Below are 26,451 nucleotides of genomic sequence, written 5' to 3' on the forward strand. Positions count from 1 at the left end.
ATTTTATCATATTTTACTATTCTACCTATTATATAATAATTAATAATCATATTCCAATTAAATTAATATATCACTAACTCAAAGTAATATATCAATTGTGATAAAATATGTGATAGAAAAAAAGGAAGAGAAATAATTGATAAAATATATATTTGATATCATGTACAGTAACCTTCAAATTTGAAAAAACTTTTGAAAGTCACTATAGCTAAATTCCATTTAGCTAATCCATTGTGAACATATTTTGGTCTATAATAGTTAAATACTCAATTAATTTAATTTTTAACTAATCCGTGCTATTAGTAAGAGTAATTTGTAGAAATACGGTTGTATATGCTTGACGTTGTACTTTCTTATAAAGTATTAATAAAAGAACAAGAAAAGAAAGAAAAGAAAAAGGAGGGGGAGTGGTACTTTAAGCAGTTTTTGGTCTTTGGGTGGGTGTCCTATTTCTGCCACATCACAGCGTGCACATGTTTCCGAGGTTCCCCGCCAGATCGAGTGACCACCAGCCGTGGAATGTGCCCTTCGAAATGGCAGTGTGGAACTCAACACATTTGGAAGACATGGATATAATAAGCCATATACAAAACCGGAGCGGCGGTTTGGCAGAACCTTCTTTTAGGCTTACAGGCACAAGCAGAACACTTTCAAAGGGAGAGCAAAATCACTAATAAACTCTTTCTAAAAATATTAAAAAAAAAAAAATGATCTCCATATCTTAAGTGCACAGCCAGAGTATTATAATCACTCAAAATTATAATATACTGCACAAAGTTTGAGCCATGTCAACCTTTCTATGATGTACTGCAAACTATAAAATATAATGCATATCAACAAAAGTAAAAAAATCAAATAATTTACTTTTGAGGTATGCTGAAAGCAATTTACCTTATCAGCCATCTTGCAGGAGACATGAATTATGTACAATTCACAAAATGTTATGTACAAGTTTTTTCACCAGCCCGGCCAGCATCTAGTCTGTTAACGGCGATAAGGGTCGTATGAATCAAATCTGGGCTCCAGAACAATGACAGGCAACTTATCGATGTACATAAAAAGTCTCTTCACGTTCTCCCTGGAGATAGTGAACAAATCGACGATTTCATTGTTACTGATGTAGATCCAAAGGTCATCTGTGTCGACCCTTTTGAGACTATCCCGGCAAAAGGGGCATGACTGAGATCGTATACGCCTAAGCAACCACGAAGCAACAAAACATGATGAACAACTTAAAAAGTGTAGTTACTACCAGTAGAGATAAAATCTTGACCACACATTTTATATGGGTGGGGGATGCAGTGAAGTCTTTCTAGTTGTGCACTTATACAGGTAAGAAATGACCAAACATGAAGATACAATTCACTCCAGGCCCTAAATCTAGTGGCACTATCACGTTTGAAAGCAATCAACACAAGCGGCAGATTCAGTGTATGGGCACAGACAATATCACAACCAGCAATGAATACATCAATATCGCTAAAGAAAGAATAGTTTCAAGTTTTGCTGATTTAGATGAAACCTAAAGTTGGATCCTTGACATAGAGAGAATCTATCTCCTGTTCTTTTCCAGTTGATATTTTGATGATTAGATTGTCCATCACTTTGGCTAGAATGCAAAAGATAAGACCTATATATGCATCTCTAAAAACAGTGCACTACCGCAACAAAATAAAAAAACCTATCTAAAAATCTCACAGAAATATGTTTTCTAATACAGGAAAGACAATATATGCATAACTTTGTGATCTGTTATTTAACAGAAATAGACTTTTTGACTTGTTAATGAAATGAGGTTCGGGTTTTTATTGTATGAATCTAACATAAAGCAAACACTTAGCTTTTGATAAGTTCTAACATAGCATAAATGAATAAATTTAGCACTTGGAAGTTTGTGTAAAAGATCAGGCCAAGATTACAGTCTACTGATACTGTCTTTGGTTGGCAGTGTATTCCAGAATGAGCAGGCTTTTCTGAACGCCTGCCTAGGTTCTAAGGATCTTAATTATGAGAAAATGTGTTCCTCAAGCTGATAGCATAATGTCTTTCAGGGAAAGAAGTATTTAACAGCTCCTACAAATGCGATCTACCATGATTTCTGAGATGAGTCCTGGAAGGGGCTAAAATCCTCCCATAAATGCATTCTGAACAAGTTCAATCATTAAACAGGACAAAATATGGTGCATCTGATTAACGAGTTTGATAAAAAGAACCTGGCAAACCGTTAAGGATAAAGTACATTCTGCAACACAAAGACCTTAACAATGATGGCAAAGAACATGGTAAATCTACAGGGGAAAGTTGCAATTGAATGAGATAGTGAGTTTTGTGGTAAACAAATCTGGAATTCACAAGCTCTGACATGTGTGTGTGTGTGTGAGCATGTGAATCAGTGAGAGACCGAGAGAAGCCTCTCTCTTAAAAATCGTTTGTCCCTCAAGAAAATCCTCTATGATAAAGACCATGGATATGCGCACTCCCTCCACAAAATGTGTCACAGTTAGTATGCAACAACAAAAGGCCACGAGCCTTAGGTACTCAATTGCATCAATTGAAAGATATTCACCCCCCCCCCCCCCCCCCGGCTCGCCCCGCCCGCCCGATCCCATCTAATAAACAAGTACACGATCTTTATTACTTTCATTGGACAACCAAGTGCAGATGATAGATTGCAGACACATATGATAAAAATAGCCAGAAAATTGTGTAACAGTTAGCATACCAATTTTGGTAGCACTTTATACACATTGAATGGTTGCAAATAGGCAATACAACCTTGCCGTTCATCTCCATGCAAATTCCACATTCTTCTTCTCTCTCTAAATCAATTTCAGAGAGCTTTCCTTTGTCCGTCTCATATTTTCTCTTGTATTTGGCAGCACAAATTTCTCTCTGCTTCCTGTCTTCCACATCAGTGATTCCTCTTTGAAGTTGCATTAAAGAGGGAAATATTACACCTGTTCTTGAAGAAAAAAATGCTAAGAATTTGGATTCCTACACGGTTGGAATTAAAAAAAAAAAAAAATCCAGGAAGCTGACAGAAGATTTCTTTGGAACCTATTACCATAGAACTCTTTTAGAGTGGCTTTCCTCTCATGAATATACATGGTGGTCTTCCCATCTTCATATACCTGTGGCAAACCCAAACTATAACAACCTTCACAAAATAAAGGAGCCTACTGCTCAATTAGATTTTAAATAGAAATTACGGCAATCAAAGAAAGAGACTGAAAACCAAAATACCAATTAATAGATCTGAAAGAACGATACAAAATAAATTTACCTTGTATATGAGAACTCTAAGCAATCCCAAGGCACCAGCAAGGTGACAATCAGTCCACTGAACAAGAAAGAGGAAGAAATGAGCAGCAGGACAGTAGGATAATCTCATCTGAAGACATGCACCATCGTATTCCATTGGATAATCAGAAGCCCTGCATCAACATGACATACTTTAACTATTAAAAACCATCATTTCTAACAAAACCTGCCGAATATACCCGATGGATTGAGTTATTTCTTTCTGTTCAGGAAAAAAAAGGACTAATGAGAATATATCAAAAGCAGAAGATTTATGAAATGCAATCAAAGCAATGCAAGAGCCTAACAAAATAGAAATTATGCAATGGGTTCAGAGATGTTCAAATATTGGTTTCAATGAGAATATAGCACTTAGTCTGCAGTCAACCACTTTCTTAAAAAATATAAAAGGCTTAAAATCTCAGCTTTACAGTGAGAATTGAAAATGGAGCTACACAAGCTTTGATTGTTTGTGTCTGACAGTGCACACAGTTACAGATCTAAAAAAGGATAGTCACTTCCGGTCACTCCTCAGGTTTTTGCATTGCCTTCAAACCCACCGCTCCAATCGAACACATTTAAATATATACGTGTACATGTTCCGGGGGAATCACGGTTTCACACGGTCAAACACAACAAAATACCACACGCACAAAAAATAAAATAAAAAAACTGTAAAACCGGTGGCAAAAGTCACCTTTGAAATTCAGCAAGGAAAAGAAAAGGCTAAATTCCAAACATAAGTGCCGGAACTCGATAACAGTAATCCAAGATAACCACTTAGAGCCCATCGAAAAGAGAATCAATAACGGTAGTTAGAATGAACCACAATTTTCTCCAAATTGGTCATAAACATATTGCACATACAACCGTCATAATTCAATTCTAAAAGCCATTCCTTCATGGGTTTTTTCATAACATTCTTTTCTTAAAAATATATTCCAATTAAGCTGCGAAAAAAATGAAAAAGAGAGTGACCCAAAAACACAGAGGAAGTGAATAAACAGCAGAAACTTGTTTCGCAGCTAAATCATGGAGAGAGAAAATTTTCAACAATAAAATTCTCATAATCACAGAGAGAATCCCGAAAATTCGTTTCATAAACTAAAACCCACCAACAAAAGAAAAAAGTGAAAGTGAAATAAAAAGGCAAAAGAGAGATTTACAGGGTATTGGCAAACTGAATATCAGCTTCGAGGGCCTTAAGGGAATCCTTGAAAGACTTGCGCATTTTTCTCCGATTAAACTCATCCACCGACGGCTCACCCAATAATCCTAACACACTCCACCACCCATTCACTCCCACCTCAACGGCTGTAAACCACCAATACCCACAAAACCAAAATACACTCAAATCAACCTACTCGCAATACTTAAATCAACGGCCCAATAGCTTCTGTTTTTCTTTTTTTTTTTTTTTAACCCTTTTCTCTCAGATAACAATATTTCGGGCTTAACAGCCTCGCGTCGTCCCAGAAATTCTTGCACTTTCGAGTGGTTTCGGAGGCAGGGAGAGAGAGGGATGTGGCTTTGGCTTTGGCTTTGGCTTGGAACACACGTAATAGTAATATAATATATTTATCTCTAAATGTATATACACATCTCTACTATTTATTAATGTGAGGCAGCCGGTGGCTTCCTTAAATGACCAAATTGCTCATCATCAAACCTCGAATTCCTAACATTATCACTTCCAAGGAAGGATATATCCACTCTCCCATACATAATTGGACACTTCTGGGTTGCGCTGAGGTGTCGTTTCGTGGTGAATGTTTCATGGGTGTGCGTGCCTCAGCGGGTGATGAGAGTGGGGGATAGAAAATCTGGTTTTGTATGAACAGAAACAAATAACGGGAGAAGGTGGCGGCATCATCTACTGACACGAGTAGAGCATGCATAAGTTAGTCTAACCGTTACCGGTGGATCCCACAGTTGGTGGTTAGGTCCTTGAAGGTTCTAGCATAGATTGGTCTCCGACAGGAAACCCAGCTGTACTGTCTAACCAATTGGAAATTGTATGGTACAAACAAGAAGTAGATCTGTAGATGTATTACATCATATGTTTCCATTTTAATAATTTTTTTTAAGGTTGGTTACCTTGAAATTATGTTGCCCAATTGGTTAGATTAGTAAAGGTTGAATTTGTCAATTATTATTGGGCCTCAGCTGAAATTATTTAATGCTTTTGGTGTATGGTTGGGACAAAGGACAATGTTTTGTTGCTTATGGATAACTATGAGCTACCTACTCAATCAAGTTAAAAAGAAGGTCTAATCCAATCATGTCTTTTGCATTATTTTTTTCTCCTCATGTAGTTGGGAGCTTGCAACCCCAAGGGACGTTCAATTACTTATTTATTGATTCATTCTAGATGCATGATTGGAGTTGTCGGTAATTTGCTTTGAGCATAATACATCTGTTAATATTGTGGACGAGTTTTGTTTCAAATCAGTAACTATTCACATTTTATACTTATAACTTTTTATAACGTATGAAAGTATTTTTTATAGAGTGTGAGGTGGTGAATAATAACATATGAATTTTTTTTTTTTTTTTATTGTGAAAACTATTTGGATTTAAGAAAGATTTTTGATTCAATAAGTTAGATTCAAACCCAAACATTTTTTAGAAAGTAAGAATTGCTAATGACATCAACATCCTCAAGAAATTTAGAACTTTAGAGTTCTACATATCTTGATCATTCATTTGAAAAGTAAAATAAAGGATTGGAAATTAATAAGCCAACAATCGGCTAACAAAATATAATAACTGAATAAAATTTTAAAACAGCGTTCAAATCTATAATCTAAATTGACTAGTCGCGATAAATTAACTAATTCAACTTCGTCGTCTCTGAATATGAGATTCGTAAGTTCACATTGCATTGAATGTTCAATGCCCCCATGACATTATTACATCGGCTTTGATATAAATAATATTGTTTAAAAAAGGTTCAATTGGCATCTAAGATAATACTCCGAAAATATTAGTTAAATTGTAATTACAGTTCATTGATCAAATCATTACAAAAACTTAGTCCATCTAATAAGAAATTAATATAGAAATTGACACTTTTAAGACACGTGTATCATATTCATTCACCCCCATCATATTTCTCCAACTTAGAGGTACGAAACCAAAAAAAAAAAAAAACAAAAAAAAAAAAAATCAGAATAACACTTTGTAAAAATAAATAGAGCCACCCTCCACCCTAAGACCAAAGTTAGATGGTGGGCCCACCCTAAGATCAATCAACTACCTTATTAGTCTACCACCCCATCCTAAATCATGAGAGGGTGATTCCTCTTTTGAAAAAAATAAACATTGCATACAATTATTTAAGGAAATATCATTTCACAACAATAAATACCTGAAGTTTCTAGGGATTTGAAGATTCTGCTTATGAAATAACACGCCGGGTGTTACTTTTTAGGCGCCGACAATGTGGAAAACCCTGCTACTTTCTAGGACTTTATGTTCATTTTAAGGATCACCGCCAAGTTTTTATGGGGCCTCCGCTTTCCTACTTTAGTGCTATAACACTGGGCTGTTACAAATTTAAGATACATATAATATCAGTTGAGGTCAATTTGTTAAAGATAAAAACGGCCCAATTGGGCTCTCATATACTCATAAAACATTTAAAGAAATAAGAAACAAAAAATTGCAAAAGCATAAGAAATAAAAAAATTGAAATGAGTAAAAAATAAATTAATATTAAATTAGAAAACTGAAAAATCTTGAAAAAGATAATAACATTTGGAAAATATAAAATATTATTTTTTCTAAATTTTGAACTGAGTTGAGAGTTAAATAAAATATTATTAAATATTATTCTTAAATATTATTATTATTTTGAGATTTGAAAAATTAAATTATTTATTATATTTTGTGTAAAAATTTAAAAAAATTGTAATGATAAGATGGATGAATTAAGATGATTTTGAGATCCAAACTCACCCGTAATGAATGGGATGACCCTTGTGAGTGATCATCACGGATGGGCTTTGGAGTCTGGACACCCACCTCTTCGGGCGACCCAGAAGAAGCAATCGCAAGCGATGGAAAGAGGTGGGTGGCCCAAATGTAAGTAGTAACTGTAACTCCCATAATTTTTCCCGAGAGAAGAGGCTTAAAAGAACAGAAGCGGTACCGTGCTGGGATAGATCATGACCCAGAACCAGAGAAACCAAAACTTACATCAATTAAAGAGGAAATAAATTTCCAGTCAAATCGAGACCGCCATTGGCAATCCCTAATAGAACTGTGTGGACATGGTTCAGATAAAAAGACTGTAAAAGATTCCATTTCAACTAGTACCGGTGGCCAACTTCGACAACCATAACCATCCTCCCAGCATATTTCCTCAGAGATTAGCAGTCATGGTATTCATGTCACAGTAGCTTTCCTAGCCAAATTTCTCTAATAACTCCTCCATTCCTTTATTTTTGGATAAAATTGGCACAAGGGTCTGGTCGTCTTCGTCAATAACATCAATTTGATGCATGCCACATCATGTCCATTTAATCGGAGAGTGAAAAATCGCATAACAGTGTAGAAGATCGAACCCCACAATCAGACATTTTGATAGCCTTAACTTGAACAATTAAATGGGTGCCACTTCATCGATGGCAATTTCCTTAGGGACCCTCATATTTATTTGATGTGTATCCCAACCAGCTTTATTTAACTGTTGGATGAAATTCTCAAATCTATCTTCCATCTGCACTATGCTTTGAGCAAGCAGATGGAAGACATCATCTGAACTGTCCCAGTTCTCATGTAGCCAATAAGCCTGCCACACACTACGCAAGACAGAAACACTTGTAGCTCCTACCTGCAGTGAAATGTAGAGAGTTTGACCAAGCTGAGCCAGTATATCCTGACAAATAATTTACATGCATACCTTGAACGAGACAAAGACCTCAAATTCTCCTTGCTTTTGGTTCACCGCGAGAATGTATTGCTCCTTTTCATATAATTTCAAAAGTGTTTTTACCTGTTGCATTATAAATGACTAGTTAACATCTCTACTCAATGCAATAAAAGACAGCGTTACAATGTAATAAAAGATAGTAGAAGAGTAATCAAGGCAATACCATGGAAAGAGATTTCTCGCCACCAACCATCTCCTCCAAGGACACGCCAAATGTAATTAATGGCTTCATGAATCTTTGCCATGATAAAATATTTTCTTCCTTGTTGCACGCAACACATCCTGAAATCAACCTATCATAAAGATTGGTCATTTTTTATAAAGTCAATAAAATGTATGTTGAGCAAAGGACTAAAAATATTTTAAATTTTACCCGGCACAGTAGAGTGCAAAACATGTGATTTTACCAGCAGACGAGCACGCTTCAGATTTATCTGTTAAGGAAGCAAAACAGAGAAAACAGCCTACTAATCAAACGGATCTTCTGCTTTCCAATTTGAAGGTTAATTTGGCAAAATTTGACTTGGTTCCAATATATGTTGCCAAGTGTCCTTTTTACCTATGAAATAACTCAGCCTTCATTTGGGGCCACTTTCAAGGCCAAGGCAATTGAGATAGGGTTATTGAGAAGATTGAGCGTCTGTTGGTTGGCTGGAAGAGGATGTATATGTCCAAGGCATTCTTTCTAATTTGCCTACACGTTCCATGTCTCTTTTTCTGCTATCTTCTAGTGTGGCTAAATGCCTAGAGAAGTAGAAATGAGACTTTCTCTAGGGTGGGTAAGGTAGAGGTCAAATTTCATCTTGTTAAATTGGACAATGTATGCTATCTAATCTTAGGAATGGCTTGGGAGTTTAAACCTACACTAATTTGATGATGCACTCTTGGGGAAGTGGCTTTGGCGCCATCAAAATGAGTGATAAAGTTTTGTTGAGAGCGATAGTAGATTCCAAATAGGGATGTGCGTTGGGTGGGTGATGGTTAATGAGATCCATGGGCCTCATGGGGGTGGGATTACTGAAGAAAAGATTTAGGAAAGTTTTCTAACCATTCTCAACTTGAGGCGAGAGAAGAAGCTAGGATTAGATCCTGGCATGATATGTAGTGTGGAAATATAGCTATCAATAAAGCTTTTCCGGATATGTACAGTGTTATAAGTGCTAAGGATACTTCTATGTGGTGGACCATTGGGAGATATCTAGTAATTTCTCTCACTAGAATATAAGCTTTACTAGAGGGGCTCATGAGTGGGAGGTAGATGCCTTCACTGAATTCTTTAACAAGTTGTATTCCACTAGTTGAAGATGAGGGATGTTCAATGTTCATTCCTTCTACAACGTCCTTATTCCTCATGATAAAACCCATTTCCTTGAAAAGTATCTAGCAGACTAAGGTCCCTTCTAGAGCTGCATTTTTTTGTGCAAGCCTCTCTTGGAAAAACTCTCACCACAAATCCAAGGAAAAGGCACATCATTGTGATTGATTGGTGTTGTATTTGTAAGAAGTAGTGGCGAATCCATTCATCATTGTTTACATCACTGCAAGATTGCCAGTGCTGTGGAGTGAATTTTTCAATTGGGTTGGTTTGGCATGGGTCATAGTGGGAAGACAAGTGGATCTTTTCTACTCTTAGAGTGGGTTAAGTGGCATCCCACAAGTTGCAACAGTATGAAAGATGGTTCCTACTTGTCTCATTTGGTGCATTAAATGAAAAGGAACAATTGAAACTTTGAAGAACATTAACGCACGTTGGAGGAGCAAAAAACTTTCTTTTTCAATACTCTCTTCCATTGGGCAGCTTCTATAGACTTTAATGTGCTCAACTTTCATGATTTTCTTGTATTTGTTTTAGATAAGTGTCTCTGTATATTTTGTGTAATAGAGTTGCACTTTTGTGCTTCTTAATAAAGTTTTATTACTTGTCAAAAAAAAAGAAAAAAGAATGAGATAATCCAAGTTAAGTTTTATTTTTAGAAGATTAGGAACCAAATATAGAACATTCTTACTGTGCTAAATAGTAGAACTGAAAGCGATTGATAACGTAGCCAAAGGTGCAGAAGCCGCATGCTCATCCATGTCAATGCCAACACAGGATATGATCTGAAAAGTCCAGGTGCATCCTGCATTCAGGATTCTAAAATCAATTAAATGCATCAAATCAAAAAGTTCGTTAGTTTATGTTAAATTGAAATTGCTACCAAGGAAATTCATGAGCATCTTGAAATATATAATGTACCAGGAACAGTATGCCCAGGCCAAGACCAAGAAGCTGAGCTGCTACTTCCCAAACTTCTTCCTAATTAATTGATCAATCAAGAGAAAAACATTCTCTTTTCAGTAAGAACTTAAATATTTATGAAAAGGTGGGAATTTATTTTTATATTCCAACCCAAATGGATATTATTTTCCTCTGTGTGCGCACTGATCTGGCTTTCAGGTAGTAAATGAACAAAAAAATAAAAAATAAAAAATTCATTTGGTATCAAGCGAAGGCTTATACTTTCTCCCCCAAAACAGAACCTGCAAACGCTTATTAATTGAAAACGAAAGGAGATGTCAATTTTCAAAACCTCACTTCCTACACAACAATAGCTGATGCTAATGTTTCCATCTTCCTGATATATGAATAAAACACTTGTGGTTCAAGAACATGTCTGGGGTAGTTTAGAAAATGGTTACAGCTCTGCATTGCATGCCTCATTATAAATATTGATGGTCCATAGCATGCCTACATATGTCAACTAACAGGAAGGAGTTTCCTAAATAGTAGGGATTGCTTATTCTATGTTTAGTCAAAGGGAATCAGGGACCAGAGGAAGGATTTGGCTGAAAGAGAAACATATATATTCTTTAAATAGTGATCCTGGATTACTTATATTGCCTCAATACATAATTTGGCGGGAACACAGAAAATCTTCACTAATGAATAAGAAAGCCAAGCTATATAATTTAAATGATAATATCAACAGCAGCAAAAAACCTCATCATCAACGCAGTTAGCAGCAAAACTACATAGTTTATAGCTAATAAATATGATAAAATGAATGACAACAAAAATAAGCTTCGTTAATAAAAGAATACCTTTGCTGCTACCTCTCCCAGATTTCCTGAGATTGCAAAATGGTTTTGTATTACACGAAATGATGGATCTTTTAGACCTCTAGCCACAGCCTGTTTCAATCTCAAGTAGATCAGTAATAATCAATTCATTCACCAGATAACTATGCTACACTTCCACAATAATTTGGAGATATTTTTAAGTACATTGATATGGAGAAGTTTTATTTTTTTTTATAAGCAAAACATTGATATGGAGAAGTTAAAGATTAAGTTTTTCTGAAACATTATTTTAGGCGAAAAAAGTGATTACTAAAGAATATTACATACTTGGGTTGAGATTGTAGTCATCAGAATAAACAAGTGAAATAAAAAGGAGAATACCTTTGCAAGATTTCCAAGAGATGCCAATGGTAAGAAATAGGTTGGATATAATTGGGTACTTAGATCAAAGATGCTGCATGATGAATTAAAATAGAAAATGAGTGATCTTGTTAAATAGAATCTGAAAATGAGGTAACCTACATCTAAAGGGAAACTTGTTACACAAACCTTCCTGCACTACCAATGAAGTCAGCGTACATGCGCCATTGTTTTGGATCATCATCAAACAGATTTCCAAACCGCCCACCTGGAAAAGATAGTGAGAGTCACTGATAAAATTCAGCACAACAAACTTCTCAATCTTCTAGCTATCTTTACTATTTCAGACCAATGAATAAGCGTCCAACAGCCCCAATGCCATCCTTTGACACCCATCTGTAGAAACCATCATATAAATTGCAGTTTAATCCAATAAAAGAGTCTTTGATACAGAAAAAAAGTCCATGCACGCAGACAGCCACACAGAACACATTTTTGTGCATTTGAAGTAAACACACACGCACTTGCGTGCGCGCGCACACACACGCACTTGCGTGCGCGCGCACACACAATTGAAGTTTAAACAAAAGAAATTACAAAAACGCAATAAAAAATCAATGAATTTAAAATTCACCTGATGGCAGCAGCCGAAGCGGCAGCAGTAGTCCCTGAGAAAGAGGCAACACCGACCGCCTGCAAGGAAGTGCATAGAACAATTTTTGTCAGAGGCAAAAATAAATTTGAATATTCAAATGATCTTCTCCTCACTCCTATTAAAATAGGAATTATAAATGTAATGACAAGCATGATCCATGAATATGATATTTATATTCCATAATTATTATGAAAAAATATTTTATCTCAATGGACTGTTTCTAATTCACCAGCTCTTTTTTTAGGAGTAGGTTAATTTTAAATTAAGAAAAAAAGGATATGTAAACTACAGTAAAAATTTTATACTCTCAATTATTCTAAATCTTCTCAAATACTTCAAACAAACAAATACCTCAAATCAAGAAGTTAGAATTCATCGATGAGATGACCAAGTTATCATTGAAAAATAAATACTATCCATTTTAAACTAAGATTTTATGAAGCAAGGAGTAGATAAATAAATAAAAATTTCAATTATTATTCATTACAATTTAGATAATACAAATTTTAACCTTTAGAGAAAGTAAAGACATGTAATTACACTACAAAGAATCCGCTACTTTGATATAATTCGAAAAGAGTAACCTCCATGAAAATTCATAAGCTTTAAACATCATTTCAGTCAAAGCAAACTCCTTACCAAATAATTTTTTTTTTTTAATAAGTAAAATAAGTATCATTAACAAGAATGGGCAACAACTGCCAATTACAAAGTAGTATACCAAATAAAAATCTAACTACACCAGAAACTTCAACAAAACAAGAAGAAATATAAGATCAGCTAAAGGAAGATTCTCAAACAGCCTGACACGATTAAGAACAGTTTTAAGGTTTCTTTCTTCCTAATAGACATACCCAAGCAAAAGTAATGACCTGAGTTAGACTGACATGCCTTAAGTAGACTTGATGTGACTAAAGCGTGACAGATCCAGGCAGTCACATTGGTAGGGAATTGTAACAACATGTACTCCAAGTAATCATCTGAGACCGATCCTGCATGAAATGAAAAGGAGGAAAGCAGACCTTCTCATCAATCACAAATTCTCTGACAACATTTGCCATTCAAAAGACAAAACTCTTCTTTCTCAAAATCGAGATTATTCTCTGATGAGTCACTAATAGGTGGCTCAAAGAGGAAAAAAAATACTTAGAACTGGAAAAAAAAAAAGTGAGAAACAAATAAAGAATGCTCGTGATCAGAACCTGGGAAACCCGCAGGTAAAATAAAATCTTTAATGCTGTCTGGAAGCCATGATATTCTAGTGTCAGCAGTATGCGAGTCCTGGAACCTATTTGTCCTCGAGCTATGCTCCTCAAGAAATGTTCGTAATCCATATTCTTCATCTAACATGTACCTGCTTGTGATGCCACGATTCAAAGAGAGACAAACAAATCACAGCCTAAGGGTTACAAATGTATGACCGATGCGAAATATCACGAGTTTCTTTTCAAACAAGAAGGTGAAAAGTATTCCAGCATTGACCAGAAAACCTCCCGGCCGCATCATTCAAGAATCATTTAAAAACAGGAGGGCATTTCTCATCAACAATTACATTTTCATTTCCATTATCACACTCTTTTTTTAATGAATTATACTAGCACACAAAATAGATATGGTAAACGACCATGAGCTATGATCTTTTTTTTTTTTTTTTTAAATTTTAATAAGTAACATTAGCTATGATCTAGAAAATTTAATAAATTCAAAGATGAGCCAGAACAAAGGTAGAACTGTTTTAGGAAAGACCTCTTAGAAGTGCCATTGCCATATCTCTCTACCACGATCACCTCCTGCCCGCCTTGAACCCTAAAATCCAAAAAAGAAAACCTGGTTATAAAAATCAGTGAAAAACACAAACACAAACTGAACTGAGCCTATAACCATCAGTTTTTAACAACCAGTTTCATACTTGAGGTAAGCTTCTTAATTTTAACAAAAAAGAATTGATAATCTTACTGGCTATGATCAGCCCCGTCTTGTTCTTCATCTTCTCCACCGCGAAGGTTGGGTTGCGAAGAAAAGCATAGAATTTGAGAGCGACGATGTCTTGCTCTCCGAATCTTTCTGGAAGACTCAAAGGCGTGTATGGGAGATGAGGGAAGCAGAGTGCAAGACATATCGATCAAAAACCGAATAAATAAGGGTTTGGGGGTAATCGGCTAAGTGAGTATAGGAGAATGCGGCAGGCAGGGGCTTTGGGTTTTTCACTCTTCTTTTTCCTGTTTTTCTTTTGGCTCCCTCGCTTCGCGCACCGGGGGAGAGAAGCAAAGAAAAGCCAAGCAAAAAGAAAGCCAAGCAAAAAGAAAGCCAGGTGTCACCTATCTTGGCCCTGTGGTTCCGCTTATAGCTATCGTTTAGCTTTGAGACAGTTGGAACTTGGGGTGAAGTGGCCATGGCCCAACTAACGACAAACATGATATACACGTCATGTGGTCTTATAAATTAATGAAATATTTTAACTATAAAAAAAATTTCATAAAAATAAATTCTGACATAATTTGATATAGAATAATTCTATATATAATTGTAAAGTACGTAAACGTCGCGTAATCGTTTTGAAAAAAAATAAAATTTATTATTAAAAAATTAATTTTTTTATGTAAGTCTTATATTTTATTTACTTTTTTTAAAATAATTACGTGACAGTTGCACAATTTACGATTATAAATATATTTTCTCTTTGAGATAATATGTTAGACTATAGATCTATTTTTATTATAAAATAAATTTAACATATGATATGACTGTAACATTTTTATAAATTTATTTTTATAAAAACTCTTTATATATGTAATACTTCTATACCAAATTGAGGCAAATGGGCTCTCTTAAAAAATACCAAATAATCTACAATGCACCAAGTGGGTTGCATGCCTCGTTAAGAAGCCTTCAGGAGAGACCATTATTCGGATAGATGTGCAAGCAGCAAGACCCCAAAATATGTCTGCAGCATGCAATTGGACTCTTTTTAAGGCCCTATCATGAGGCTCGATCATTAATGAACAAAGCTGTTTCACTTGAATTTGAGAGGACTTGTAGTTCACTTGAGTTTCTCCATTACCATGACTATCACGAACAAGAGGCCTAGAAATACGTCCAACGTACAAGACTAACCATGTATTTGTTTTAACTCATGATCATATTCCTGAAAATCAAGCAGGTTATATGTTGCCATGCATCTAACACAACTCTTAATTAAACGAAGTTGCCATGGTAGATGCATGGCACTGAAATTTAGAACTTGACTGAAGCCGCTCTATGATTAACTCCAATCTGACATGCATGCATTATCGTTGAATGTTAGTCATTGCATGGAAAGCTAAACCTTGCTGGAACATACCGTTGAAATGCAAAATTGAATTGCAAACCAAAACAAAAACAAAAACAATTACCATCAATTTATTGATTCTTATTGCAGTACAAAGAGTACTAATTAAAGCAAATATTCCAACCCTTGTGCCATGTGAAATATAACTCAAATTAAGTGCAAAAAATTATAAGATATACAAGACAATATTATATATAATATATATATATATATATATATATATATTTATAGGCGTTCGTCATCAAGTTTTCGATGGTATCATATAAAATCCATCTCAACTTTAGGCCAAGCATGCATGAAGACGTACGGCTTCCATCCACAACCAAAAAACTTGAATGTTGCTTGATTTCCGACTGATGATTTCAATCAAGATCAGCGAATGCAAGTCGATCGTTCCGTTGAATGTTGAAGATCCAATGCATGGATCAATCCTTATCTAGGACCTTTGTTAAGCTCTGAAGGCTGCTTCTGTTGTCATCTTAATTCCTGAGTTGATTATATTTGCTTGGTCTGGAGGTAAAAAACTCAAGACTTAGATGTTTGATATATCTTGGACATAATGTTGTATATATATATCTCATTAAAAACAAAGTGGCAAGTACTTACTAAATGGTGTTTTGGATACGAAGAAGCATGCTCCAATAACAATGTAGCATAAGAGGAGAACCAATCCTTTGATGTAGTGAGAAGTCCCATCCTATGAAATTGAGAGTGAAGGATTTCAATATCATCATCAGTCTCTATATGAGTGAGCGGCGAACGGACATTTATATATATGGGCTTGTTTGGAGAGTGAGATTAGATGAAAATTTGGTGGATAATAGTAAAATAGTTTGTGAATAGTAGTGAGATAAACGTTTGAGTTAAATATTTTTTGGGTTTTGGCCGAAAGGAGGGAGAAAAAGTTGAATAAAAAATATTATAAAGTTAAAATATTATAATAATATATATAATAGTTTTATAATGTTATCTTTGTTTGGAGATTGAAAATGTTAAAATTGTTTTTTATTTTTTGTTTGAAAGTTTGAAAAAGTTGTAATATTGATTAGTTTAAAAATTTTGTATTTAAATTATATTTGAGATCAATAAGATGTGATGAGATGAAATGAGATCAGATGAGAATTTTGTGTCTCATTTAAGGCCCCTAACCTCCCTTAATAGAGGCCAAAACTTCTGTACGTACTAATTAGGCTATATAATATTCTTACCTGTAAAGTGAAGGCCGTAGCAATTATTGATAGAGCAAGAGAGCATGTCTCAAGAATATTGAAATCAAGATCCATCTTAATTCCCATAATCCAAGCTACAACCACGCATAATGGAACCTGAAATATTAATTAGGCCATTCATGTACTTTTAGTATAAAGTTTATTTTCAAAACTTGGCAAATTAATAAAGCTTTTTCAAATTCTCACCACAAACATTGCAATTTGAGCTGCAGACCCTAAAGCAACACCTAAAGTTATATCCTGCAATGTTATAATATACCCATTAAAAAAAAATAAATTAAATCCTGCAAACATTATATATATAATTAATGTCAAGACAGGAAAGCGCTAGAACCACATATATAATTGCTAGTACTCACCAACTTGTTCTTAAAAGCAAATATGACTGCTCCTGCATGCTCTGCTGCATTTCCAACAATTGGTAACAAGATTATGCTAAGGAAGCTGACAGACAAACCCCAAGAATCTGATGCATCCTGAAATCAAGGGATTGGAGTAGTGATCATGAGTATCAATGGTATAAGCTAAACAAATTGTAGAGACCTTTTTGTCTGATCTAAATGGATCTCCTGATCATGAAAATGATATGTCAAGTACATTCATGAAATTGTTTCATACTTAGATAGTGTTCAATTAACCACACTGTGCCATGACAGCATCATGTTTAAGTTTAGTACTTGCCTCAATTGTAGCCACGACATACTCAGACAACAAAGCTATGATTAAGGTCATCCCAACCAACCAAGTAAATCCACTCCAGAATCCTATCACAGCCGTCTCTTCCACAGCATCACCATCCTCTTCTGATTCCTGTATATATAGGTGTTGCACCATTATTATTGCATTTATAAGTTAGCATACTATATATATATATATATATATATATATATATATATATATATATATATATATATCTGGTACCAAGAACGACAAAAGATAGATTAATTATATAGTTATATTATGATTAATGACCGGCATTATTAAATATTTTAGTCATAAAAATATTTCACAAAAGTTAATTCACAAACAGACGTGGTTTTATGTAGTACTACATCAGATTATAAAGTTATTTTTATTATAAAATAAATCTAATATATTATATGAAAATACGTGATCAATTAATTGTAAGTTTTCTTTTATAAAATCTTTTTATGCAGTTAATACTTCTATTCTTATACTGTGATGGATATGATCATGAGCTTAAGAAAACTATCTCTAGTGCTCCACCCCCACCCGCTTTTTACTAGCTACCTCCAAATCAGCTTCATGTTAATACAACCCAAACTAAATAAAATATTACTTCACAAGTTTTTTAGGTAGTACTGTTCAATAAATCAAATCTATTTTGTAAGAAAATAATTTTACAATTTAACCTTATGTCAAATCACGTTTAATTTATAAAATAATTTGTATAGATCACCCAACGTACGTGCATGCATTTTAAAGATCATCAGTTCTACTATTGCAAGAAAATATGGCTACAAATACAATCAGCTAGCATTCATGTGAATTAAGGATATAAGTAATTATATATATATATATATATACCTCCTGGGCTTCGAACAATTGGCGGTGTGTCCACAATTGAAAGACAATGTATGCAGCGTATGCAATTAGCATAACAATGCTACTGGCTCTTGACAATTGGAGGGCTGACTCGGCTGAATTCAAAGCATCGGATTCCCCTGAATACCGAAACAACATCGGCAATAAGTGGCACAACAGTGCCAACAGCAGCAGAAGAGAGTTCACGTCTGCTTGTCTCTGTCAAAAACATTATATATATATATATATAGACATCAATTTAGCACAAAAAATTTAGCCATTTAAAGAACAATAATATATATTTTTATATATGGTCGTTTCATTAATATGTACGTAATAACTCACTCTGTCGTATTTTTGTTCTTTACTAAGGTTGGCAATGCCACCACAAAAAAGAGATGTCCCAAGAACCAGAAGAAGGTTAGAAAGAACGGACCCCAAGAGGGAATACTTGACCACGCTTATTTTTCGGTCTTTTAGAGCAAGTATTGCTATAATGAGCTCCGTTGCATTCCCGCAGGTTGCATTCAGGAGTCCTCCCACTGCAAAATCACAGAATCAAAGTAATTATATATTTAACCTCTTTAATTCAACTTGTTTGTGCATGCAGGGACAAAATTCAAATCAAGCTCGATCGATCTCTGGAAAATCATGATCTATCAAGATCAAAATGACCTCATATATTTGAGGTTTTTCTTTTAGCGTTTACAACAAATTATAATCACCCATTTCAATACGTGGGTGTGTGTGTGTGTATATTAATATATATGCACGCATATATGTGGATTACTATCATGTGTATGTGAGGATACCAACCACGTACTGAGAGAGAGAGAGAGAGAGTGAGAGAGAGAGAGAGAGCAGGCTTATACCTGTGGGACCTGTGTAGTAAGCAATTTGTCTGCAATTTTTGAGAAAAAAGAAATAGAGAAAAACAAGAATCAGCTCGACCCCAAAGACAAATGCTTTTGTTGATAATGAACACTGAAAAATAAAAATTAAGTATATAAAAGTTGAATATTTGATTTTTTTTTTCCTCATATGAATAATTGGTCTTACTCCGTGAGGAAGCTGACACGTTCAGCAAGTGGTACCAGTCCAAATAAACTCAAAGCGAAGACCCATGGCTGTAATTTGCAATATAATTAATCAGAACGTACGGCTATGGTTGCAGAATAGAAAATGATTAAGCACACTGCAAGTAAATTATTCCCAGGCCTGTTGTTCTTTACAATAGTTTACTCGATCCTTTTGACATGACCGCTAATCAATTATCATTTCTTTTAGGAAAACAGATTTAATCCATTCGTTTTACAACTTATTTAAAAGGGTTGTTTGTAGTCATGATCAGAAATCGCTAGCTGCAATATCACAACAATAAAAAGGAACCATCTAGGACTCGTTCATTAAAATCTCGAAATTATACCATATATCTCAATCTAATATTTTGTTAAGCATATATAATAGATACTGGTGCAATTTTGATAATTGTTAATAAGGGCATTCGCCATGATCCTGTAACTCTAAACCGATATTGAAAAGTATTGAAATTATTTAGTCCCTCAACCATGCACTATTGTAATGATGGGGATTTATATATATATATATATATATATATATATATATATATATATATAGCTGTAACTTACTCTTCCGAAAGCGTAAGAATCTGCGAGAATGGCAAGCGGGATGGCCGGAAAGAGAACAAAAAGCTTAGTCCCAAGAATAACCTCTTGAAGGTTAGCCAACAACTGTCTAAGGCATGCATAAGGAACTCTGGAGACAAGAGTGAGGTCGGACTTTTTGCGGAGGGAAGAGGATGACATGTTGTGTGCAGTCCGGCCGTGCCTCATCTCCTTGCTCAAGCTCTTGACGTTGCCGTTTTCCAACAGCCATGGTTCTTGGCGAGAGTTTGAAGCCATGTTTTTTCTCACACAAAAAGAACCAAACTGTACTTATTACGTTTCTTGGTAAGATATTTCCGTATCTATAATCGTTATGGGGGAGTGAGCGAGCGCTCCTACTGTTATAAATAGGCGCTGCTGGTTAGAGATTCATGATTTTATTCTGCATGCATGGCAGGTAAGCTATGCTAGAAACTCACTGCATCTTCCTCGAAGCTGCTTCATTTTTGTACCAAACAGTGCCTAAATTTTCTTTCTGGGGGTCATGTCACGTGTTATGACATATAATTAAGGACTTCTAATGCTAATTAATTAGGTTGAGGATGTAATTAAGGCCATTTTTACTCTCTACATATATTGACAGCTCAAGTAATTATTAATTTCTCCTATCATGTCATATAAATCTTTTATTTTATGGCTGGCCTGTCTTATGTTCTTTCTATATATGTATAGATGACATGTGTTTTACATGCATTCACAGTACCGCGTAATTCTACATAACTTAGAAGTTTAAAACATTACAACATATATAAATAAAGCAAACTCTCTGATTTAATTTATATGAGATTATTATAATGATTCTAAATTGCAACAATTTTCAAACTATTCTTCTTATGCACAAATGTGCATTTGTATGTATATAAATATTTTAGTCATAAAAAGATTTCACAAAAATAAATTTACAGATTGACTAGTCTTGATTGGTGTGTCAAGTTGTAATATTGATTTATTTTACTGTAAAAAAAACTTAACGTATCAAATGAAACTAGATCGTTTATAAATTTAATTTTGTAGTTGTAGCACTTAATATATATATATTATATTGATCATCGTCATTCGAACATGTAATACTATATCTATTAATGTCATCAACACAAAGTCCATAGTATATATAATATTACTATATTCATTATAGGAGATCTAACTGAGTGGTGCATATAGCATCTTTTTTAACTAATTAAAATGTGATCGATTATGAAATGTAACCAATTAAAGCATTAATGTCGTCGGCTAGCTAGCTGGAAAATTTTCAACTTAATTTTAAGTATATAATTCTGTGCATGCACCCGCTACGTTCTACATGCTAATAATTAATTGAGAAATACTATAAGGAAGTCTTATACCACACATCACCATCTAATTAATAATATGTGATTTGTCATTTTTATCATTCTATTTAAATACATATATTTAAACATTAAGATCAATATAAAAAAATAAAAAAATCACATGTTAATTAATTCAAATTATGCAGTGATATAAAACTTCTATATAGAATTTCTCTAATTAATTAATTTAGATAGCGATGAAGTGTTTTTTTTTTTTTCCCAATGCATGCGCAGTCAAATACTTTAAATGCCAAAATAGTCGACGGTTTACAACTTAGAAGTGTAAAAACTTCGGTTTCTGGAGACATTAATAACATTCCTCCACGAGGCCCCATCTTCGCATTAATGAACACACAAGTCCAAAGCTAGCTAGCTCTAAATTACTCAGATGATCAGCTGCCTGCATGCACCCCATGTTTCACGGAGTGTCGACGCATCATATATACATGTATCATTCTCCAAATTAAGGAGGATTCTGTACCGTACGGTATCCACTTTTGTGATGTTCACACTCTTGAGATACTGTGATCTAGAAATTTTGATCTTCAAGAAAACAGCAGAAACGAGAAGAAAAAACTGAAATGATCAGTACTGTACCGCGTGACGCAAAAGCTGAACCCAAGAGAGTTCTGATGCTAATTCTTAATTACTACCTACTGCATGGAGCCAAGAAAAACTTGGAAACCACGCGTACATGAACTTCTTCTATTTTGTTGGCTTCGCATATATGCATGTCGTTAACTTGTAAGCTATTTTGATCCACAAAAACATCATCTTACGGTATACCTCGATGATTGTCCGGTCTCAAGGATCTCTAAGTTTATACGTTAGCTTTTATAACGTATGCATTATTTGTATATCACTGTCACTTTCCTTGCGGTGATGAGAATCGCGCGTGCACGATCAAGACATGCATTTACAGAGCGCTAGCTATCGCAATTTCTTGTGGCTGGCTAGCTCTCGAAGATATACAGTCCTAGGAGAGAGCTAGATTCAACTCACGACCTCCGTACTGTCATATGCATGGGGAACCTTCGTGGAAACTTCGCGGGTCCATACAAAAACCAGACGGTTATCCCTATATGACATGTACTTCTCCATTAATGTTGATCGAAGAAACTCCAAAAGGACAAAATTGCTGGCATTATTGTTTAGGAGGTAGGAAATTAATGATCATGTGTCCAAAGAAATTAATTAACTTGCAGTCATGAGCCACCTTATATATATATATCATCACCTTCCGGTTACAATAATTAATTATTAGCCCAATATTGTTTGAAAGGCATATTAATTATTGTTTTCCCCCAAGTAAATTAATTGTGACATGAAAACATACACTAAGTTCCAAGGTAAGGAAGATAGAAAGAAGCTTCGTCATAATAGAACTGTAGAAGTAGATCATACAGCATTGGGTGTCTATAAATATAATTGCCACTCCAAATTTCGTTATGGATGTGAATTTGGCAAACAGAAGTCTTTTGAGCTTTCCACGCTCATGAAAGGTTGGTGCTTATATACGGGTAAGGTATAAACTACTTGATATTTGATGATCCTTTCAAGGTTATATTTTTTTATTTTTAAATAATTACATATGAATGATTTAGTACCAATTAGTATATACCTATTTGGTACGCGCATGCAATATATGCTGGCCCCATCCCCTGGCCTTTTTTCGAGTTGATCTCTTGGTTAGGCCGATAGTCTTTGGAATTAATATGTTGATTACGTTTCCACATTTTTTGGTCAATTTGAAAATCAACGCAAGTAGCTAGTGTTGGAGATATTTTCTTCTTGTGTTTCCTGTCTGCTAGTTGTTATATATCAAGAAGGATCGATCTCCCTTCTCAACATGCAATCATATAATTAACAGGTATATGCTTGTCACCATGCATTGCATCAATCATGGGCATGCAACGCCATAGCTAGCTAGGTAGTAATTCTTTTTCATTTACTTGGCCTTTTGAATTTTGAAAGTTGAAATACCCATGTTTAATTCGCCTAATCAAAGGTCTGCCCAAATGCCATATCCATATTGATTAATATTGATCTTCAATGGGTTTCAGGTTACACCATGACAATTAGTTTACAACGTCGTCCATTAATCTGGCCGACTTTCGGTGCAATTTTGTTGGTTTTCATCAATTTGTTTAGTAATAAGGATACGTTGGTCATAAGCGATTTTAATTCTGAGCTTCTGTGTCATCAAGACATTATGGGAGTTAGCTAGCTAGGCCGGCATGAGATAGCAGTAAGATCGGGAAGATATAAAGCTCCTTCATGTATATCTCAGTACATTATTACTCGAGTGATCCAAAACCAACCCACATGGATGATGGATATACAGCCCCATCCCAATCTGGCTAGATTGACATCTAGCTGGCCATGACCATATTTCAACTTCCCACATGCATGTATGTGTACGTACGCATGGAGCTTCCGCGAAGCTTCGTATTTTCGGCAATTTCCGGACTATTCTGTACGGATGATTGACGTATACGTATCATAACTTTTATATATATAAAATATAATTGACAAGCAAACAATAATTGCTAGTAGTACTCATGTTTTGCAAGGCATTAGTGTTTTGTAGTGCTTTTTTTTTTTGATGTAGTGTTTTAAGTACTCTTGTTCGTCCTATATATATTAATGTTGTCGACTATTCAAACTTTGAAACCGGACGACCCTTGTGACAGTACGAAATTAATATATATGTGGTGTCCGTGGCTTGGGGAAATATATATAGATGCATGCCGGCCTATAGTTTGTCTGATAATTGCAACCACTTCGAGCATGCATGGTGCAGAAGAGGGGATTGTGGACTCCACAACTTCTCCGGGCAGCTACCCGGGTCACTTGCTCGGGACTGTGGGGCTCATAGCTCTCTCTCATGCAGTCCTCTCCGAACTGCCGACAATATTCCAGAGCAGGGGATATTTATTCGAGGTGGCTGATTCTACATGCTATTGGCAACTGTGATTTCCCCGAACTTTCATGCAAGTTGAGAGCTGAACGGAATCTATTGCGCATGGCAACCGCTAGTATCCCTTACGATATTTTTGTCTCCAGCATTGGGGTGTTGATATTTAATTCTACCAGAACCACTTGTTTGCTATGACATTATTAATTGTTACTACATATTTTTAAAAAAATCTTGGATATAGTGTTATGCATTTAAAAGTTTTTAGATGATTTATTAAATTAAAAGTTTTATTTAGAATTGATTTGCGAATGAAAATTTTTATTAAAATGTGAAAAACTTGACTTTTAAACAAATATTTTTTAGATGACAAATTATATTAAGTATTTTCTATATTGAGCATATTAAATGAGAGTTTAATTATCTTCCTGATTTTCTTTTCTAAGAATTTTTATAAGGAAAATCACGTCATATCTCATCAAAATCTTGAATAAAATCCAAATCTTCATATGTTAGGCCACCATCTCTTACTTATTATTCACCGTGTCCTTCTACAACTTCAAAATCCTATGCGGTACTATTATCATTACCGCCAGTATGTAACACCATCCTACAATCAATTCTCACCATTATCTTCTACAAGATTACCAACCTATTCAAAACTTGCAGTATCTTAATTCTTCCACTCATTCTCAAATCATAAACCCTCCACCCATATCACTCCCCTCAACTTCGTCTATTATTATTAAACCACACTGACATCCAGTTTCTCCAACAGAATTCGAGATCGAACATTTCACTGAATCTTAACAACACTCAACGATTTTCTTCTTCTCGACTAGCATTATATTCCTCAAAATATTAAGAAGACTCAACATTTTTATGAATTCATATTAGTAGACATAGATTCGATTATTATATTTGAGATCCCATGCAGTCTAAAAATCCAACCTTCTCCCCCCTTCATCTGCTATCATTGCCTTTTACAAAATCACGATTAAACAAATTCTTACTACAGAGCAATGGAGAAAAAACTCTTATTAGCTAAAAAGATTTACCCCGATATCCCTTTGTATTTTGATTATTATGATTACCAACATGTATCGATGAAAACTTTTCTGAAATAAAAAAAGAAATCTACTTCATCTATATATGGTTTCTTCATTTTGATAAATTACAGGCAATAAAAACACTCTTGCTATGTTTTTTACTATGGTGAAAATATTATGAACCATAATTTCTCTTCTTCCTATCCCACTCTAAGAGAATTTTAAAATTTTCTCATCTCAAAATGATTATCCTTTTACATTGGAACATTTTCCTACTCTTTTTTTATTTTTTCTAAAGACAAAATTAAATTGGATCATGAATGAGAATATATTATTAGCCCACATCACTCTTCCCATAATGTCAAGTTCTTAATTAGCTCGTCAAGTTTACATCAAATGGTGGGAAAAGTATAATTATAATCATATTGTAAAGATGTCCACTCAAATTACTAAAGCTCTTGAAGTTCTAGTTTAGCGCAGCAGATTCCAAGCCCAATTAGCATCAATAACAAACAAAAACGAATTAAAGAAACTAGCAGAAGCAATATGACAAGTCTCCAACAATGATGATGAGGAAGATCCGCACAACAGGTTCTCCATCATAGTAGATCGGATTATCTCCAACCGAACAGGCCTCCCTTTCGTAGGCCTTTTCTCTCCAGCCAGTTCATCTAATTCAAGAAGCCCAAGATCTATTTGATCTAGATCTTTCAAATTATAATTCTCAGACTGCATCATAAAGAAGATGTGAACTCTTCAATTATCCAAGACAATTTTCATTAATATTCCAACAAATGAAATGAGACAAGAGAATCTCATCAATTATTATCATTGTCCAACCGATGCTACAAGATAAATAACTTTCAGCTAAATAAATTATCATTATTAAGTTTTACTATTTTAGTCAATGCACCAAGACAAATGGTCTCGTCAATTATCATTTCAGCTGACGTATCAATTATCACATTACTGTACATTTATATTGCTTGGGTGTCTATAAAAGGAGAATTGAGGGCTGTAGGAGGGCATTGTAATTTCTTCTTCATGTCTTTCGCTAGA

General features: G+C 34.7%; 3 protein-coding genes and 1 long non-coding RNA gene across 7 annotated transcripts; 1 reads left to right on the forward strand and 3 right to left on the reverse strand.

Moving 5' to 3' along the window:
* Positions 1-721: 721 nt before the first annotated feature.
* LOC121264036 (E3 ubiquitin-protein ligase AIRP2-like) lies at positions 722-4,897 on the reverse strand. The gene is made up of 5 exons (XM_041167076.1): positions 4,467-4,897; positions 3,284-3,434; positions 3,065-3,131; positions 2,723-2,957; positions 722-1,195 (listed from the first exon to the last, which is right to left on the reverse strand). Exons 1-5 carry the CDS (start codon positions 4,529-4,531, stop codon positions 985-987), a joined length of 729 nt encoding a protein of 242 aa, XP_041023010.1. The 5' UTR covers positions 4,532-4,897; the 3' UTR covers positions 722-984.
* Positions 4,898-7,487: 2,590 nt separating this feature from the next.
* LOC121264037 (protein root UVB sensitive 5) lies at positions 7,488-14,619 on the reverse strand. 3 transcript variants are annotated; one of them, XM_041167078.1, is made up of 15 exons: positions 14,268-14,619; positions 14,058-14,117; positions 13,514-13,665; positions 13,203-13,303; positions 12,291-12,349; positions 12,006-12,052; positions 11,846-11,924; positions 11,678-11,750; positions 11,318-11,407; positions 10,473-10,532; positions 10,243-10,356; positions 8,610-8,670; positions 8,400-8,518; positions 8,225-8,299; positions 7,488-8,137 (listed from the first exon to the last, which is right to left on the reverse strand). In XM_041167078.1, the coding sequence occupies exons 1-15, from the start codon at positions 14,426-14,428 to the stop codon at positions 7,907-7,909; spliced, it is 1,482 nt and encodes a 493-aa protein (XP_041023012.1). In that variant the 5' UTR covers positions 14,429-14,619; the 3' UTR covers positions 7,488-7,906. The 3 variants fall into 3 exon arrangements, with proteins under 3 accessions (XP_041023012.1, XP_041023011.1, XP_041023013.1); XM_041167077.1 differs by having other exon boundaries at positions 8,207-8,299; positions 14,268-14,618; XM_041167079.1 differs by lacking the exon at positions 10,473-10,532 and having other exon boundaries at positions 8,207-8,299.
* A 1,067-nt stretch (positions 14,620-15,686) lies between these two features.
* Positions 15,687-20,452, reverse strand: LOC121266298 (vacuolar cation/proton exchanger 3). The gene is made up of 11 exons (XM_041170079.1): positions 20,063-20,452; positions 19,473-19,540; positions 19,286-19,314; positions 18,759-18,955; positions 18,417-18,632; positions 17,550-17,678; positions 17,228-17,344; positions 17,055-17,108; positions 16,848-16,964; positions 16,246-16,336; positions 15,687-16,149 (listed from the first exon to the last, which is right to left on the reverse strand). The coding sequence occupies exons 1-11, from the start codon at positions 20,333-20,335 to the stop codon at positions 16,088-16,090; spliced, it is 1,353 nt and encodes a 450-aa protein (XP_041026013.1). The 5' UTR covers positions 20,336-20,452; the 3' UTR covers positions 15,687-16,087.
* Positions 20,453-22,730: 2,278 nt separating this feature from the next.
* LOC121264106 lies at positions 22,731-23,597 on the forward strand. 2 transcript variants are annotated; one of them, XR_005940456.1, is made up of 2 exons: positions 22,731-22,946; positions 23,297-23,597. It is a non-coding gene; the product is annotated as an uncharacterized LOC121264106 (long non-coding RNA). The 2 variants fall into 2 exon arrangements; XR_005940455.1 differs by having other exon boundaries at positions 22,731-22,928.
* The last annotated feature ends 2,854 nt before the right edge of the window (positions 23,598-26,451 follow it).

Source organism: Juglans microcarpa x Juglans regia, chromosome 5D (genome assembly GCF_004785595.1).
Source record: "Juglans microcarpa x Juglans regia isolate MS1-56 chromosome 5D, Jm3101_v1.0, whole genome shotgun sequence".
NCBI lineage: Eukaryota > Viridiplantae > Streptophyta > Magnoliopsida > Fagales > Juglandaceae > Juglans > Juglans microcarpa x Juglans regia.